We start from the raw sequence: 17,764 nt of genomic DNA, 5'->3' as shown, positions 1-17,764 counted from the left end.
CTTTTTAAAATTAAATGTAAAGTTCTTTCAAACCCATTATAACAGCTGACTACGGTAACGTTCAAGCAAAAACAAAGATTCCACTTCTAAATTTTATAGTATTTTAAATGAAGTTATCCCGAGCTTCATGTACTTGGTGTGAATCGCTTAAGCCTATATTACACTGCATGAAATTCTGGCATGGACTGAATGAAATCCCACCGAGCAATGGCGGCAGACATTCCACCTCTCTACCCATTTCACAGAAGAGGAAGCTATCGTTGCCTTGACTTTTCATGAAACCACTGAATCCTTAGAGCTCAGCCCCAAGCCTGGCACATAGCAAACACTCAACGGATGTGTGTAATATGAACCAAGGCTGTGTAAATTGCCCAAAGTCACCCACCCTTCCAGGGTGGCCCAGCCTTCTTCCGGAGTAAATCCGACAGTAAGGACCAGGTGAAATCCGAGGTGAGCCACCCCATTCCGGCCTGGGGCGGGGCTGGGTTGCCCCTGGGTCTCCCATTGTGCATGATTTTGAGCGCTTCGCTCTTCTCAGGGTTTTACATCATCCTGTTACTCAGAGATGAGCCACTCTTGTTTCTTACACCTGGCGATCGTAGGTCCCCCGGGCTCTTTAAAGGGGAGACGGGAGTCTCCGGGCCCGGACGTACCCCTGGGTGTGAGTGATAGGTATACCTGGAGGGCAGGGCACGCAGCCAGTCTAACCACGTAAGCGGCTAGTCCCCAGCGGGGCTCAGAGAACCGGGAACACTGGACGTGACCTACGGGAGGCGGGATGAGAGGTCGCTAGAGGGGCNGGGTGGACGGGGGGCTGTAACGTGCACCGCAGATGCCCGAAACCCCTGCCTCTTCCTTTCTGCAGCCCCTTGCACGTAAATAGCTGCTTACTTAAAAATAACGTCCTTGTGGCACAGTCGGTTGAGTGTCCGACTTCGGCTCAGGTAATGATCTCACGGTTTGTGGGTTCGAGCCACGTGTTGGGCTTTGTGCTGACAGCTCAGAGCCTGGAGCCTGTTTCAGATTCTGTATCTCCCTCTCTCTCTCTCTGACCCTCCCCTGCTCACGCTGTTCTCTCTCAGAAATAAATAAAACATTTAAAAAATAATAATAACGTCCTTGCTTGGGACCACTTTCTCCGGCCTTGTGCATCTGGCCTCGCAAAGTAAACCCTCTGTCTAGCCGCGGGGACTGCGCTTGTGGGTCAAGGGGCAGGTTTATATCCATCCACCACACTCTCCCTGGCCCCAGGACCCTGCAGGGCTGGCAACGGACAGGCCCAGTGGCCTTTGGACCGGCATCAGGGGCTATTTCCCTCGTTTTTCTGTCTGTCTGGCTGTCTGCTTCTCCGTCTGTCCTTCTTTCTTGAATTTTCTGTTTGCAAGGTGGACAAATGGGCTTCTCCCAGGGAAGACAGGTCGGCTGGTGCACTTTGCTTCCCGTTCTGGCCTCCTTGGATGTGCTTTCTCAGTTGGAGTTTGCTGCTCTCCTCAACAAGTAACAGCTTGCTGCAGATGAGAAGTTCACTCAAAAATGAAGGTGCAGAAAGATAGGAGAGGAATGTGGGGAAACCAGATTGTCTAATTTTAGCCTGAATTTCGCTGTCAGGGAATCACCATATATTGCCTAGGTGAGAAGTGTTTTGACTGCCCTGGTTAGGAAAAGAGAGACCTATGACTGATACTCATGAAACAAGCAGTGAGGAGTCACTTTAAAGTACAAATTTTTTAAGTACCTAAACCTCAAACCATAGCATTGTAGAAATTGTGAGGGTCTTAAAGTCAAATAGTTCAATGTCATGTTATGGAGTTACCTCTACTACCTCCTCACTGGGAAAGATGTTAGTAGAAACACTTAGTGAAGGTTCCTGAGAGTTTAGCCCCTGTGGTTGTAAGTTTCATTTCATATCAGTGTTGCATCTTTGTCAAGGACATGTCCCAGTGTAGTGGTTGACGGTTTGGAGTTACAAAGATCTGGAGTTCTATCTGGGCTCCACCATCTAACTTGCTGTGTGACTTCCAACAAGTTGGCTAACCTCTCTGAGCCTGAGTCTCCTCATTTCTAAATGGGATTGCTGAGCAGGTAAAGGAGATAACACATACTCCGTGGTTCACACAGAGTACATCACCAGCTAAGTACATATTAAATGATACTTGAGCCTGCTGATGACAGTGAAGCGAGAGTTTAGGCCCGATGGCATAGCATTCACTGCCCATGCAAGAGGTGTCCATATATGCCACTGTGAATGCAGAGGTACAAGCATTACATCACTGGGATCCTTCTGGTCATAAAAACACAAAGCGCTACTTCTAAACTCTTAAATTTGATTTGAGCAAATAAAGTCTGTCCTAAGCCTGTTCAGATTTGCAGTGTATCATTTTTGTGTATTTTGATTCTCTGATGCTTTCAAATGTGAACAGTTTCAAATGTACACAAAAGTGGTATAACACTGGTGATATCATTATTACTTATTATTAAAAATAATGTTCCTCAGATATCACCACGGTCCCTGGCTTAATATCGATTTGGCTAGATTGAAGGAGGGACTGAGTCCTGGAGCTGATTTTTCATGTCATTGTCTGGACTCAAAAGTGTGAGCCACAGACCAGCATCACCTGGAACTTGTTATAAATGCAGGGTCTCCACGTCCACCCCAGACCTACTGAACAGAATTAATAGATGCCCAGTATTAATAGATGCCCAGCGGACTTGTGCACTTTCCATTGGAGAAGCTCCTTCTTAGGAGTTTGAGTGCACTGATGTTTCTCAAAAATAGACCTTTTGGAAACATGGATCTCTTATAAGCCATCTCTACGTAGTAAAGGGGGAAAGATGTGAATCATTTAAAGGCCTGACTTTTATTTTAAATCTTTAACTAGCCAGGAGAGGTAGTATCACATGCTTTCTGTTTTAAAAGTAAGACAGAGCCATCGTTTTAGGTTCACCCAGTTCTGGAATCCAGTGTTCCTATTTCCTCCTGAAACATCATCAGTTTTGATACGACTTAGCTCATTTTTATTCTTGTTCCTCAAATGAGAGGAAAATTATATTGAGTCTGAAGTTCTCACCCCATCTGTGTTTTGAAGAGTGGGCTTTGTGTGTCACTCCTTCAGTCTTTTGCCAGAAAAAAACTTAATTGATGCACTGAATTCATCAACTTCTGTATAATATAAAATGGTAACACAAGTAAATCAAATACCTGGCAATAATTATTAATGATCTATATCTTTATATGCATTTAAGGTAAAACTATATTTTATATGACCGAAATAGAAACTATTTTGATATACTTTTTTTAACATTTATTTATTTTTTGAGAGAGAGAGAGAGAGAGAGAGAGAGAGAGCGTGCGCAAGCAAGGGAGGGACAGAGAGAGAAAGGGAGACACAGAATCCGAAGCAGGCTCCAGGCTCTGAACTGTCAGCACAGAGCCCAACATGGGGCTCAGACCCACAAACCGTGAGATCATGACCTGAGCTGAAGTTGTAGGCTCAATGAACTGAGCCACCCAGGTGCCCCTGCTATACTTTTTAAAAAATTTCATACCAGAAGATGTCATCAATATTTGTAGGAGGAATGGAATGATATAGATAAGTAGGTAGAGAGATAAAGATTTTAATGGCATCCTTTTCTAAAATAAACTTTATCGAGGCATCATTTGTATATAACAAAGGCATTGTTTAAAATCTGCATTTCTGTGGTGAGCACAGCATAACTTAGAGTTGTTGAATCTTTATATTATATACCTGAAACTAATGTAACATTGTCAACTATATTCAAAGAAGAATCTGTGCATTTTATTGCATGCAAATTATATTTCCATGAAGGTGATTGTTTAAAAAGATATCAAGGGTTGCCATGATTTGTTGCCTATTACCACATTAGTTCAGAGAAAGTCAAGAAATGTCCATCAAGATAGAAAATGAAGATTGATGCATTGGGCAGGCACAGAAAATAAATAGGCAAGTGGTCCTGCAGGAATAGAATGATAGTTACATAAATCTGTAAACCTTGAGAACTTATAAGACTTTTTCCTTCAAAGTTCAGATATTAAATTTAATACTGAGCACTGGGAACCCTGCAGACTTTCTGAAGAAGAGGTCAAAATGGAAAACAGTTTTGCCCTGCGGGACATACTGGTGAGCTCCGGATTCCTTCTCACATTCTGATCTGTGTCTCACTTTTGGTTGGCAGACACCTGCTTTTGCCACGATGCTCTCATCCACGGACTTTGCATCTGCTTCTTGGGAGCTCGTTGTCAGGGTTGACCATCCGAATGAGGAGGAGCAGAAAGACGTCACTCTGAGAGTGTCCGGAGACCTGCATGTTGGGGGGCTGATGCTCAAGTTAGTAGAACAGATCAGTAAGTGCCCGTTTCTTCATGGTTTCCCTACATTTGAAACCCTCTCTGTTGCACTAACAGTAAATGGCTAATCTAAGCTGTCTGATCATCTAAGTTTTTCTGCTTATGTATCTTATGATGGCCCAGAGAGCAAGCACCCTCTCCACAGGAGGAAGAGAAATAGAATATCCTGCAAAAGCCATGAACTGAACCCCCAACCACCTTTGTAAAAACTTTAGTCTTTGGTGGCAAACTAAAGCTCCCTAGTAGCTAGGAAACCATGTTTCCACAGGCCCATTCCACTGGTGACATCTGAGGTGACGTTAGGTGGCATGGCATTAAATTGCTCTGTCAGTTCTCTGTTCAACTGCTCAGTGATAAACTCAGCTCAATGCTAATGTATCATTTCACACAAAGCTACCATTTGCTACTCTCCTTGTTTAAAGAAAGACAGAGAAGTCTTAAGGGTCAGAGTCTTCACATCAGGAATCAACATGATTGTCCTAGAATTTAATAGTGTTCTGTTTTCTTTTATCTGTTTTTAATTTCTATCTAAGTTTGTCCAGATGTTCGCATTTCATTTGCACTAATGAGATCAAGATTTTTGAGTAAGGGGCTCCTGGGTGGCTCAGTCGATTGAGCATCTGACTCTTGATTTCAGCTCAGGTCATGATCCCTGGGTTGTGGGATCAAGCCCCACATCAGGCTCTGTGCTGAGCATGGAGCCTACTTGGGATTCTCTCTCTCTCTCTCTCTCTCTCTCTCTCTCTCTCTCTCTCTCTCTCTCTCTCTCTCTCTCTCTCTCTCTCTCTCTCTCTCTTTCTCTCTCTCACCCTTCCTCTGCCCTCTCTCCATCCTCTCTCCCCCACTCATGCTCTCTCTCTAAAATATAAAGAAATAAAATTTAAAATAAAAATTTTAATGTTTATTTTTGAGAGAGAGAGACAGACAGAGAGAATGCATGCAGAAGCAGGGGAGGGGCAGAAAGTGAGGGAGACACAGAATCCAAAGTAGGTTCCAGGCTCTGTGCTGACAGCTCAGAGCCTGACTCAGGGCTTGAACCCACAAACCATGAGATCATGACTTGAGCCAAAATCAGATGCTCAGCTGGCTAAGCCACCCAGATGCCCCAAGAAAAAATTTTTTTAATTAAAAAAATATTTTTTAGTAAGTCTTCCTTGAAGCATAATGTATACACAGAAAAGTGCACCTATCATAAGTGTACTGCTCAACAAATTTTCATAGTCACGTAACCCACTCAGATCAAGAAAGAGAATGTTACTGGCTCCCCAACCCAAGTATCATATATGACCCCCCCCAATCACTGCCCCACCAAGGGTAACCACTGCCTCGAATTCTAACACGATAGGAATAATTTTACTTGTTTTTAAACTGTATGTAGGTGGGATCATAGAGGATATACTCTTATGCATCCGTTTTCCTTCACTTAACATTATGTCTGTGAGATTTACCCATATTGTTGCATATAGTTTTGGTTCATTTTCTCTTATTGCTGTGTCATATTCCATCGTATGATGATGCCATTACTTATCCTGTTGATGGGGATTTGGGTTGGACTATAGGGCTGCTACAGTACATGTCTTTGGGGAGTATATATAGGCATTTGTGTTGCACTAGAGCTTGGGGAGGAATTACTGAATAATAGGACTTTCTAAAATAGTTATAGCATTTAGACTTCTACTAACAGCATTAAAAGAAAAGTTTTCAAACCCAGAAAATTAATAGGCAACCAACGGAATGGGAAAAGATAGTTGCAAATGACATATCAGATAAAGGGTTAATATCCAGAATATATAAGGAACTCATCAAACTACACACCCGAAACACAAACAACCCAGTGAAGAAATGGGCAGAAGATATGAACAGACACTTCTCCAAAGAGGACATCCAGATGGCCAACAGACACATGAAACGATGTTCAGCATCCCTCCTCATCAGGGAAATACAAATCAAAACCACACTGAGATACCATCTCACACCAGTCAGAGTGGCTAAAATGAGGAAATCAGAGAACTCTAGATGCTGGCGAGGATGTGGAGAAACGGGCACCCTCCTACACTGTTGGTGGGAATGTAAACTGGTACAGCCCCTCTGGAAAACAGTGTGGAGGTTCCTCAGGAAACTAACAATAGAACTCCCCTATGACCCAGCAATAGCACTGCTAGGAATTTACCCAAGGGATACAGAAATGCTGAGGCATAGGAGCACATGTACCCCAATGTTCATAGCAGCACTCTCCACAATAGCTAAAACATGGAAAGAGCCTAAGTGTCCATCAACAGATGAATGGATCAAGAAGATGTGGTTTATCTATACCATGGAATACTACATGGCAATGAGAAACAATGAAATCTGGCCATGTGTAGCAACATGGATGGACCTTGAGGGTGTTATGCTGAGCGAAATAAGTCAGGCAGAGAAGGACAAATATCATATGTTTGCACGTATAGGAGGATTAGGAGGAACTTGACGGAGGAACAAGGGGGAGAAGAAGGGCGGAAATGGTGGGGGAAAGGGAGAGAGGCAAACCATGAGAGACTCTTGAATGCTGACAAAAACTGAGGACTGATGGATGTGGGGGGAGGGGGGGATGGGCATGGAGGAGGACACTTGTGGGGATGAGCACTGAGTGTTATGTGGAAACTAATTTGACAATAAACTATTAAAAAAATAAATAAATAAAACAAACCCAAAAAAAATAAAAAAATAAAAATTTTAAAAAAAAAAGAAAAAAAAGAAAAGTTTTCAATCTAACATAAAGTGAGAGAATGAGAGAAACATTTTTTTTAGAAAATAAAAGATTGAATATTGATTCAACATTGACCAAAGGGAAAAGATTCAACTTTGATGCCAGCATTGAAGGAGGAGAGAGAATGTTGATGGTGACATTGAGAGAAAGGCAATACTCGGCTGATTTCGATATAGAAATACTTTGGAAACTGGGAATCTGATGGTACTGTTAAAAGAGCTGGACAGTATAGAGAGGGGGTGAAATGTCAGCTTTACAGTCCTTCCGTGCAGACTTTGAGAGTTATTGATATCCCCATTGTGATCCCGTGGTGTAAAGACTCATTTCTAGTAGTGAAATAATCTTGATTAAAGTCAGATGCTCCTGGCCTTCCCAGAAAGGACCATGGCACTAAGGGACTTAAGGGAAGAGAACTTCAGCATCTCATCATGAACAAAATTTGTATGCGTCTACTCCTTCCACTGTATCTAAATATAATTGTGATAAGGTTCAGGCTCTGTTTTCTACCCACCCCACTTTAGAGACCTTGAAGAGGGGCCGAGGCTTGTTGAGCCTTGGGTTGTAAAAGGAGATGGGGAGCTGAAGACCAGTTGTTTATTTCAGCTCTTGCATACAATGGATGGACTCTAAAGTTCTCTCTTATTTTACTTCGTCGTATTTTTCATGTTTGCAGACATATCCCAAGACTGGTCAGACTTTGCCTTTTGGTGGGAACAAAAGCATTGCTGGCTTCTGAAAACGCACTGGACTCTGGACAAATATGGAGTCCAGGCAGATGCAAAGCTTCTCTTCACCCCTCAGCATAAAACGCTTCGCCTCCGCCTGCCAAATGTGAAGACAGTGAAATTGCGTGTCAGCTTCTCAGCTGTGGTTTTTAAAGCTGTCAGTGATATCTGCAAAATCCTGAGTGAGTACCCCAGAGGGGCCCTCTGCCCTTTGGACTGTTAGCAAAGGAGAGCAGGAAAATATGTGTGCTTTCTGCCTGCAAGCGTTTGGCTTTATAGAACATTTCCCTTACTAGGAAGCATACTTTTCAAGCCTGGTTCTTGGGACTTTAGCCATGTAAATTTAAACCAAATGGAATATTGGAGTACATCAGATTCACTTCCACAAAGCTTAAAACTATTTCAAAAGAGGTCTTTAAGCAGAAGAAACAAACCCATTAAGATCCCCCCCCAAAACAAATTCATTGCTATAAGCTATAGTAATATCATCATTATATTTAAGATAAACAAGAAAGAGTTCTGTTATATCATTACCACCATAGAGCTGATATATCTTTATTGATTTTGAGATAATGGTGTTGCAGTGTCTTAACTGCTTTACTAACACTTGGCTCCAGTAAATTCTCTATCCACAAAAATTATTTGTGGAGTTTAAGCAGAAAAGTACACTTGATTGTGGATTGAAAACTAATTGCCATGGCTTTAACAGTCATTAGGGACAACACTACCCAACCCTTTTATTTGTGGAATTTCAATAATGGAAGTAAGCCCTGAATCATGTTCTTGTTTTATAGTTTTTGAAAGCGTGTAGGTACATTCTCTGGTTCCAAGGCTAAGATTCAGCATTTGAATATAGTGTATACAGTATATGAGTGAGTGATCTCTCTTCCCCATTAAACTATCCATTCATTCCTTCAATAAATATATATTGATTAGGCAGGCATTGTGGTGAGTGCTAGAGATTGGTTAACAATAAAAATGGGCCAAACTCCCTTCCCTTCTTGAGCTTACATTCTAGGATACAGAAGCAGAAAATAAATAATAAATGTAAAAATTAATTTAAAAACAAGATGTTAAAAGGAGATATTTGGTAGAGAAAAAAAGAAAAGCTGTAACAGTATGTGCAGGATTAGGAGTCCAGTGGGCAGTGGGGGCTGGTATGGTATTAAATAGGGTGAAGACAGAAGCCATTACTTGAGCACTCCCGTGTTCCTAACACCTACACAATGCCCGGCACACATTAGCTGCTCGTTAACTGTTAAGTGAACAAATGAATGGAACCTTCCATTACAGAACTCACCAGCAGTGCCCCTGGAACATGGTGGGCAAATGGCAAGAACCAGGGCACCCTGTTTTCAGTACTATTACAATGAGGATTGGAAAACAAAGTAAATGATTAAATAAAGCCCAGTCCACAGAGACTGGAAACACACATGGCTGGGACTGAAAACTTGAGGTTTCAAAGTATACAGAAGCAGTCATATGTTCTTCTCTTTTCCAGATATCTTCATAGTAGTTCTAAAGGGCTCAACTTGCCATTTTTAATCACTTTTTTTTAATATCTGTTTTATTGAAGCTAAATCAGATTTAGCAATATGATGGGTTTTCGCACAAAGATATGACAGCACACCAATCTTTGGCTTGGAGACAGTTTTGTTTTGTTTTGTTTTGTTTTGTTTTTTCTAATGCTTCTACTGGAAATTCTGATTCATTGCCAAGTCTCATATATAAATTATTCACTTGGAATGGGCACAGGTGTGTGTCGCAACCTGACAATCAAGCATCATTAGTTATAGGGGGAAAGGACGGAGCTGAACTGCTAGCCTCAGCCTCAGCACTAAGCAATGTTTTAGAAATGGCAGGACCTAAGAAATCAGTACATTTGCCTCCCAGAAAGCTGCTCACAGACTCTAACATCCATATTCCTTGGCTTTCCTTTGGAATCATATAGAACCTCAGTGTGGCTCGTGGTTATCAGGAGCTCTGGTTAGCAATGGCAGTTATAAATATATTGGACTAAGGGAGAAAAATGGGAATCATCTTGGTTTGAGTTCTCCAAAAGCAGACCCTGAGATAAGAATTCAAGTACATTTATTTGAGTGGGAGGAGGTGATTCCAGAAAACACTGGTTGCGGGTGACGAAGACTGGAAAGAAAAGGCCACCAGTAAGAGTGTCACCAATCAAATCACACTTGGGGCAATTGGGGAGCTTCTGGGAGACCATGTAAAAATGCCTCAGAACTATTCCACCCAATGGGGGTGAGGGAGTGGGGTATTAATATACCCTCATGTCAATCATTGGGGGCTTTTTTGGAAGTGTTAATTCTCTGAACTTGTGAGGCCTGTTGCATCAGCATCTGGGCAGTGCAGACTCTGGCATCCAGAGCAAGGCCTCAGGCAGAAAGATGCTTGTCCTTGCTGCCACTGGAAGTTGGGTCAGAGTGCAGTGAAGTGGTGAGGGCCCAGAAGAGATGGGCAAGACACAGATGTTGTCTGCCACAGGAATAAAATTAGGAATTGCACACAGTGTAAGGGAAAGGCCCTCAGGATCTATGTTCTAGAAAGAAAATGGTGGGGTTCTTGGTTGTTATTTTTTTAAAAACTGAAGAAAAAAAGAGAGGGAGGGGAAATTATAACTAAATGCTTATAGTGGTTGAACCTGGCTGATGAAAGCATGAGGAGGCCATTATACTATTCCCTTTGCTTTGGATATGTCTGAAATATTTTCATAATAAATTAAAAAACAACTAGAAATTTTATTAGATTAAATCTCCTTCCAATCTTTGACCCCTCTCCCCCACCCATCTATTTCTTCCAAAGGGATGCAATTTAGTTCCATTTACTTCTCAGGAATTTCCTGAGAAATGATTTCAGATGCCCAGCATGACTCTGAGTCTTCGAAGGAATTTTCTTTTTACTCTTTTCCTTTCTTCTTTATATTTATTTGTGTGTCTATTAGATATTAGAAGATCAGAAGAACTCTCCTTGTTAAAGCCTTCTGGTGACCATTTTAAAAAGAAGAAAAAGAAAGACAAAACTAACAAGGAGCCCATAATTGAAGATATTTTAAATCTGGAGGGGTCTCCAACGACTTCAGGTCCACCAGGTATGATTCGTGACAGGTGTTTTGTTGTTTTATTTCATGCTTGAATCCAGGGATTTCTTAAATCCCAAGAAGTCTCCTTCCTCAGCTCCTCCTATCTCTTCTTCCCTCCCTTTTTCTCCCCCAAACAATGAAGGACTAAAATTGCAGGATTCCTGTGATGAGGAAAAGATATGCAATTAATTTTATAACTCAAAGAATTTTTTTAACAAGGTTTGTTTTATAGCTCATTATTTTTTTTAAGTAGGCTCCATGATTGACATGGGGCTTAAACTCACGACCCTGAGATCAAGAGTCATGTGCTCTACTTGCTATATAGCTCATTATTTTAACTGTGTTAAATAATGTTGCTGATGAATGCAAAACTTCAGGAGAATTGGCTGTGAATTTGAAGGGAAAAGTGATTAGTTGGATCACTCAAATATACTTTTCCTGATTCTATCTTCATGTGACTCTTTCCTGAATTCAATTTAAATTTTGCATTGGGCATGTAACAGGAGGGCAGGTAGAAATTCTGGAAAGACATTATCCTTGTCTTCTTATATAAATACAAATCAGTCTCTAGCTTGCTTGTAATATCAGAGATTTTCTTGCAGAGTATATCCCAATGCAAAGAGTAAAAGGGATTATTTGCCCTTTCCTTACACAAACCACATGATTTATAAGCCATCAACTAGCCAGGTTCTTAAAATTGGCAAGTACTGTCATTTGTTTAAAGGATTTGCCCAAAACTATGGTCTGTACATGCATTCTGTAAGGTCTTCTGTTTTCTAATGGTGCCAAAACTTACTGCCGAAATAGAATTGGGGGAGGGAGGGTAAGTTTATTTATTTTGAGAGAGAGTGTGTGTGTGAACATGACTAGGAAGAGCAGAGAGAGAGAGAGTGAGAGAGAGAATCCCAAGCAGGCTCTGCACTGCCAGTGGAGAGCCCAATGTGGGGCTTGAACTTGCAAAGTCATATGAGATCATGACTTGAGCCAAAAGCAAGAGTCAGACACACTGAGCCACCTAGGTGCCCCAAATAGAATTTTGAATTATTGAGAAGGAGATAGTCCCCAACATTTGTCTGGGTTAGTTTTGGAAGCTTTTGTGGCCTGTGAGTTCTCAGCCTCCCCAGGAGCTGAAAATGTTTCCCCTATCATGACTCCTCTTACTGTAAATACTGCAAACATTTAAATTCAAAATCCATTTTAGTATAAGCAATGTTAGTATTTATTTTTCCAAAGACTCCTCCCCCTTATTCTCATGTCATAGTGCATGCTTGCCTCTGCCTTGCAGTAAGTCCTGGATTATACAGTAAAACCATGACGCCCACGTATGATCCCATCAGTGGAACGCCGGCGTCATCCACCATGACGTGGTTCAGTGACAGCCCTTTGACTGAACAAAACTGCAACATCCTCGCATTCAGCCAACCCCCCCAGTCACCAGAAGCATTGGCTGATATGTACCAGCCTCGGTCTCTGGTTGACAAAGCAAAGCTTAACTCAGGGTAAGGACATGGCTTCGTTTTCCTTCTCTGTAAATTGATGTTGATACAGTAAGAGAGATGGCACAGAGGTGGGGGAGAGGGGATTGTTTAGTTAGCATGCCTGGGAATTGGACACTATTGGCAAAGATCAGTGCTGATTTTGGCTACAAAAGGGAGAAATGCCACCATTGGTCATTGCAGTACATTTGAAGTATGGCAACATTTATGTGTTCAGGTAACTCAATGGATTGCCCTACGTGAATACGACTTCTTCGTCCCTGTAGATGTGCAGGGATATAGAGCAGTTTATAAGTGGGTTGGTCCCATGCAGCAGTGGGGAGACCCAAGGGGGCCCACCTGGCCTGCATTGCCTTTTGTGGGACACCATGTCTCTCTCCTGTTAAGTATTTGAATGAGTGAGTGCTTCAAGCTTTGAAGTCATCTCAGAAAATACACTCAGACTACTTCTCAAACCACCATTTCTTTCAGTCCCCACTGTTCACCAAGTAAAGTCAAGTTTGTTCACAGCATTCTACCCCCAGTGAGAGTTGGCCAGCAGATGTCTCCATCCCATGCGCTCACATGCCCCATTCCTCCCACGATGCACACACACACTTTCTACCACTACCTTTGCTCTGCTCCAGGATTCTTCTCCTTTCTTCCTGCTCGACCCAGCCCCTGCTTGTCCTGTAAGACCCAGCCATCTACTGCCTCCTTCTCAAAACCACCATCCTGGATGAGTTCACGCCCCTGCACTCCTGTTCTGACACTCGCTCCCGTGTCACCATTTTCCTGCCTTTTGATGCTCACTCTCCCCCACTGGACTGTCACTTCCTTTAGGACAGAGATTGCATCTCAGTCATCCTTACATCCCCGCCCCAAAGCCTGTTATAATAGACATTCAAACCATTTTCATTCTGTGGTACTGGACGCCACTCATCCCTGCCTCGTTCTGCTGTTAACTTTTCATCTCCATTCCCCACCCCTCACCATTACCCAGTATTTATTTTTCACCTCTAGAACTGTACTACCCAGTACAGGAGTCACCAGCCACATGTGGATATTTACATTTAAATATGAATTTAATTAAAATTAAAACGTGGCACTAGCCACATTTAAATCTTCAGTAGCCACATGTGACTAGTGGATACTCTATTGGACAGGACAATATAGAATATTTCCATTGTTACAGAAAGTTCTGGACAATAAGATAGACCCAGCGTTGAGTCGGACCAGCTGGTGTAGAGGAGAGGCTGTGCAGGAAGTCAGCAGGTACAGATTTTCATTCTGGCTCCACGACAAGGCACATGACCTTGAACATATCACTTAATGTCACTACAACTCCATTTTCTCACCTATAAAACTGAGAAAATGAGAACTGCCTTGGCTCCTTCACTGGGTTCCTTTGAATTATCTGTGTAAACAAGATCTATATACAAAAAGCACCTGGAAAGTTGTAAAAGCTATAAAATGAACTGCAGATATAAGTTATTATCAAGTCCTCTCCCTTACAAGTTTTTGGTTATATTATCGGACTTTGTTTAAGGAAATACGCATACACGTATACGTTTACATATATGTGTATATGTATATAAATGTAAATGCATGTATATAAACTTAAGTATGTATACAGACATATTATGTAACATTGTAACATGTGTGTAAAATTGATCAACTTTTAAAACTGATCCTGTTGTTTTCTAGTTGGCTGGACTCCTCCCGTTCCCTTATGGAACAAGGCATCCAGGAGGATGAACAGCTGCTGTTACGATTTAAATACTACACTTTTTTTGACTTGAATCCAAAAGTAAGATATCTTTTCTCTTCTCTCTCTCCTTTTTTTTTTTAATGTGAATGCATGGAAGTGTAAAATTGAGTGACTTAGTTATCAGAAGTAGGGTTAATCTGTATAATCTTCTGTTTCGCTCTGTAGGGTTAGAACAGTCAATGTATACATACTGTCTTTGGATGTTCGTCTTTTAGTTTCTGGCAAGTGTGGTCAGCTGCCCCTGAGTTAGCAAGAGTCTGTCAGGGTCTTCCTGCCCAGCAGTGTGCACTGCCCCTCTCCATCAACACAAACAAATGAATAAGAGGAGAGTGGCCCACAGAGCTGGAATCCTTAATGCTTAGAAGGAAGGAGTGTCAAGCCAAGTTTAAGAGCAGGTTTTCATGAGGACAGGTACCATATGTTTGCACATATAGGTGGATTAGGAGGAACTTAATGGAGGACCATGGAGGAGAAGGGGAAAAATAGTTGGGCAGAGGGAGGGAGGCAAGCCATGAGAGACTCTTGAATGCTGAGAATAAACTGAGGGCTGATGGGTGTGGGGGGGAGGGAGGAGATGGGCATGGAGGAGAGCACTTGTTGGGATGAGCACTGGGTGTTATATGGGAACCAACTTAACAATAAACTGTTTAAGAACAAAAAAAGAATGCAATACAACAAATAGAAGTGGCTAAAGACACCCCAAGAAATAAAAAGACTCTCTCCAGAAATAGAATAAAAAAAAGAGCAGGTTCTCATGAATGAGCCCCATGATAGTGCACACCACACTCCCCACTGCAGGAAAGAGGGACCATCTGTATAAATAAAGATCCCAGCTGGCCACCAACTCCCATTAAGTGCACACCTGCCACCTGAAGTTTACTAGGACAACTGAGTGGTGAAATAAATCCTCTGAATTTCTGCCCCTTCCTCACCCCTGCTTGGCCCTTTTGTGGAGCTGTAAGTCAGCACTTAACCAGGCAAATGTAGAAAATATAAACTGAGTCACCAGGCCTCCAAGTGCACAAGGTGGTTTTATCCCAGTTTCATGCTTCTTGCTCTTTTCTGTTCATTGCTGGGCACCTGTTTGAGGAGCACACCTCAGGCCACCTCTTCTGTGTAGACCTTTGTTCATGCAAAGTGGTGATTTTGCCTCTCATGGCACTGTCTTCTTGATCCTGATTTGAAGTCTGGTCTTCAAAGACACATCTCCACTCCCACTTCTTCCTTAACTGGCATCTTCTTCAAATTAAGCCCTATTCCTGGTCATTTCTGTAGAGCTCCTGCTCAGTCTTTGATTTAGATCCAACTCAATGTCCATGGACCTAGCTCGTTAGCTTGTGTCTGGAGTGCATAACTTCCCCTGAATCATGGCGAAAGAGCAAATTCTAGCTCTTTGATGAAACCTTCAGGAGAAACTACTCTATGGCTTCTTGTAAAAGGGAAGGGAATTTTTTGTTTTGATGTTTTTCAAGGGCACTGTGAATGATCATGTTTGCTTAATTGGAAAGCAGTTCTCTCTACATGGCCCATGAACAAAACTTATTCGAATCTAACAGCCAAATAGAAGCTGTCAACCCAAAGGTGACAGGAAGACTCAGGCTTCGGGGCACAGGAATAGTGATCCCCAACCACTTTAGAGTTCCATTTCTCCCCCTGTCTAAAGTAGGGAATGCTATAAATATAACCTAATTTAAGGTTCATACTATGTGCTGATAGGGGGGGTACAGAAATTTAAGATGTGGTTCCTATTATCATAGAATCTACAACCAATTCTAGAAGAACAAAGACGTCACCCATAAAACCAATGTAAAACTGACAAGGCAACCTACCAATGGGAACCAAATTGTGCAGTAGGCTCAGAGAGCCTCTCTTCTCCAGCTTTCAGAAGAGAGACACAGACAGGCTGTAGAACCAAGGTAACAGGTACTGATTAAAATCTCAGATATACAAAAATACTAGAATATATAAAATTTCAAAAATAATATACTTTAAAAATGTAAAACCCAGCATCCATAAAAGAAAACATTGGTACATTTTCATAAAAAATGAAAATCTTATGCATGCCAAAAAACTATATACAAAGTGAAAAACTCTTGGCAACACATACAAACAAAAGGTTAATTCCCCTAATAAAGTGCTCCCAGAAATAAATAATAAAAAGGCCAACAACCCAGTAGACTAATGAGCAAAGGATGTGAACATGTAGTTCACAGAAAAGAAACTACAATGACTTTTAGCCCTATCCTGGCAAAGATCAAAAAGTTTCATGCACTATCTTAGCAAGAGTGTTGGGAAAATGGCTCTCTCATACACTGACTATAAGTCAGAGTACAAATTAACCTGGTCCCTATGGAAGGCAGTTTGACAATATGTATCAGAGTTACGATGCTACATAGCTTTGACCCAGCAAAGCCACTCCTTGATATTTATACCACAGTTACTCAACAATCAAATATGTGAATTAACATGTCTGCACAGGAACAACTATTGCTGCATTATTTGAGTAAGAAAATTGGAAACTACCTAAACATTCATCAGCAGGGAAGTGGTTCAAGACCTTATGATACATCCATATAGTGTTGTTGCTAAGAAGACTGAGTCAGCTTTTTTTTTTTTTTTTTGATGTAGAATGTATTCAAGGTATATTATCGAGTGAAAAAGAGCAAGGAACAAAAACAATCCATAGAGAAACTACCATTTGTAGGGAAAAATGAAGGGAAGGTGACTTAACTTTTTATTGTCCATTATTTTGTCCCTTTAGGATTCATTCAAAATGAATTCCTTCATGATCTATTATTTTGCCCCCATTTAAATGTGTGGATTTAAATAACTTTTATAATTCCAATAATTCACAGTATTTTTTTAAATGTTCAGTAGAGATAAAGGCATGGCAGTTTCAATAAGAATCCTAGAGGATGCTGAAGGCTGCCTGCCAGCTAACAGGGACTCCTTGATGATTAGATCTAAATAGTACCTCCTTCCTGAGAGCCTGAAACTTGGGGAGGCACGCTTTGTTATTTGTTTGTTATTGGTGGTGGGTGGAAGGAGAGAGGGTTCACTGAATTGATTGGAGGGAGAGAAACAGGGATTCAGGCAATGGAGGTGACAGAAATCCCAATCCCGTGCTTCCAGTCTGGGGTTTCTATTTTCAGTAAACCCGAAGACAAAGGAAACCTAGGGCCAAGGAGAGGGCATGGGCAGCCAGACCCCACCAAGGGAAAAATTTGTTTCTAAGCCAGGAAAACCACTGACAGAGTTCTCAAAGAGAAAAAGACCTTGTCAGGGTGCCTGTAAGTGACCCATAAAACCTGGGACCTTGTGATATTCCAGAGCCCCAGGGGGAACGTGAACAAGCCTCCAAAGAAGAAAATCCAGAGCTCTGCTGGCTGCCACAGAGAAATCCAGTGTTCTGCAGTAGGAGCCAGGGCTTATCCTGTCCTTTCTAACATCTTCTACTAGATCCTGTTCTCCTCGTGTCAATTTGTAAATGTAGGTAACTTTTGTTTAACCAATATTCTTTCAAGGAACTATTTTACTTGGCCTCGAAGGAGTGGCGGGGGAATTAGGTTTGTTCAGGTGTGGAA

At 41.7% G+C, this 17,764-nt stretch overlaps 1 protein-coding gene and 1 long non-coding RNA gene across 2 annotated transcripts in view; one reads left to right on the top strand and one right to left on the bottom strand.

Moving 5' to 3' along the window:
- The first annotated feature begins 4,212 nt into the window (after window positions 1–4,212).
- The window catches only part of FERMT1 (FERM domain containing kindlin 1), a 33,015-nt gene continuing 19,463 nt past the window's right edge, over window positions 4,213–17,764 (top strand). Inside the window, exons 1-5 of the mRNA XM_077749145.1 lie at window positions 4,213–4,363; window positions 7,786–8,019; window positions 10,797–10,943; window positions 12,220–12,433; window positions 14,117–14,219. Of these exons, the coding sequence (XP_077605271.1) occupies window positions 4,213–4,363; window positions 7,786–8,019; window positions 10,797–10,943; window positions 12,220–12,433; window positions 14,117–14,219 (849 nt within the window). The remainder of the gene's footprint in view (window positions 4,364–7,785; window positions 8,020–10,796; window positions 10,944–12,219; window positions 12,434–14,116; window positions 14,220–17,764) is intronic.
- The window catches only part of LOC144219201 (uncharacterized), an 8,417-nt gene continuing 1,318 nt past the window's right edge, over window positions 10,666–17,764 (bottom strand). The window contains exons 2-3 of the long non-coding RNA XR_013331334.1: window positions 16,010–16,083; window positions 10,666–11,095 (exon numbers count right to left, since the gene is read on the bottom strand). This is a non-coding gene — a long non-coding RNA (uncharacterized LOC144219201). The remainder of the gene's footprint in view (window positions 11,096–16,009; window positions 16,084–17,764) is intronic.

This window comes from Crocuta crocuta, unplaced genomic scaffold (genome assembly GCF_008692635.1).
Source record: "Crocuta crocuta isolate KB4526 unplaced genomic scaffold, BGI_CrCroc_1.0 scaffold407, whole genome shotgun sequence".
Taxonomy (NCBI): domain Eukaryota; kingdom Metazoa; phylum Chordata; class Mammalia; order Carnivora; family Hyaenidae; genus Crocuta; species Crocuta crocuta.
Note: the sequence above shows the minus strand (reverse complement) of the source record. Positions and strands in the feature narration are given on the sequence as shown.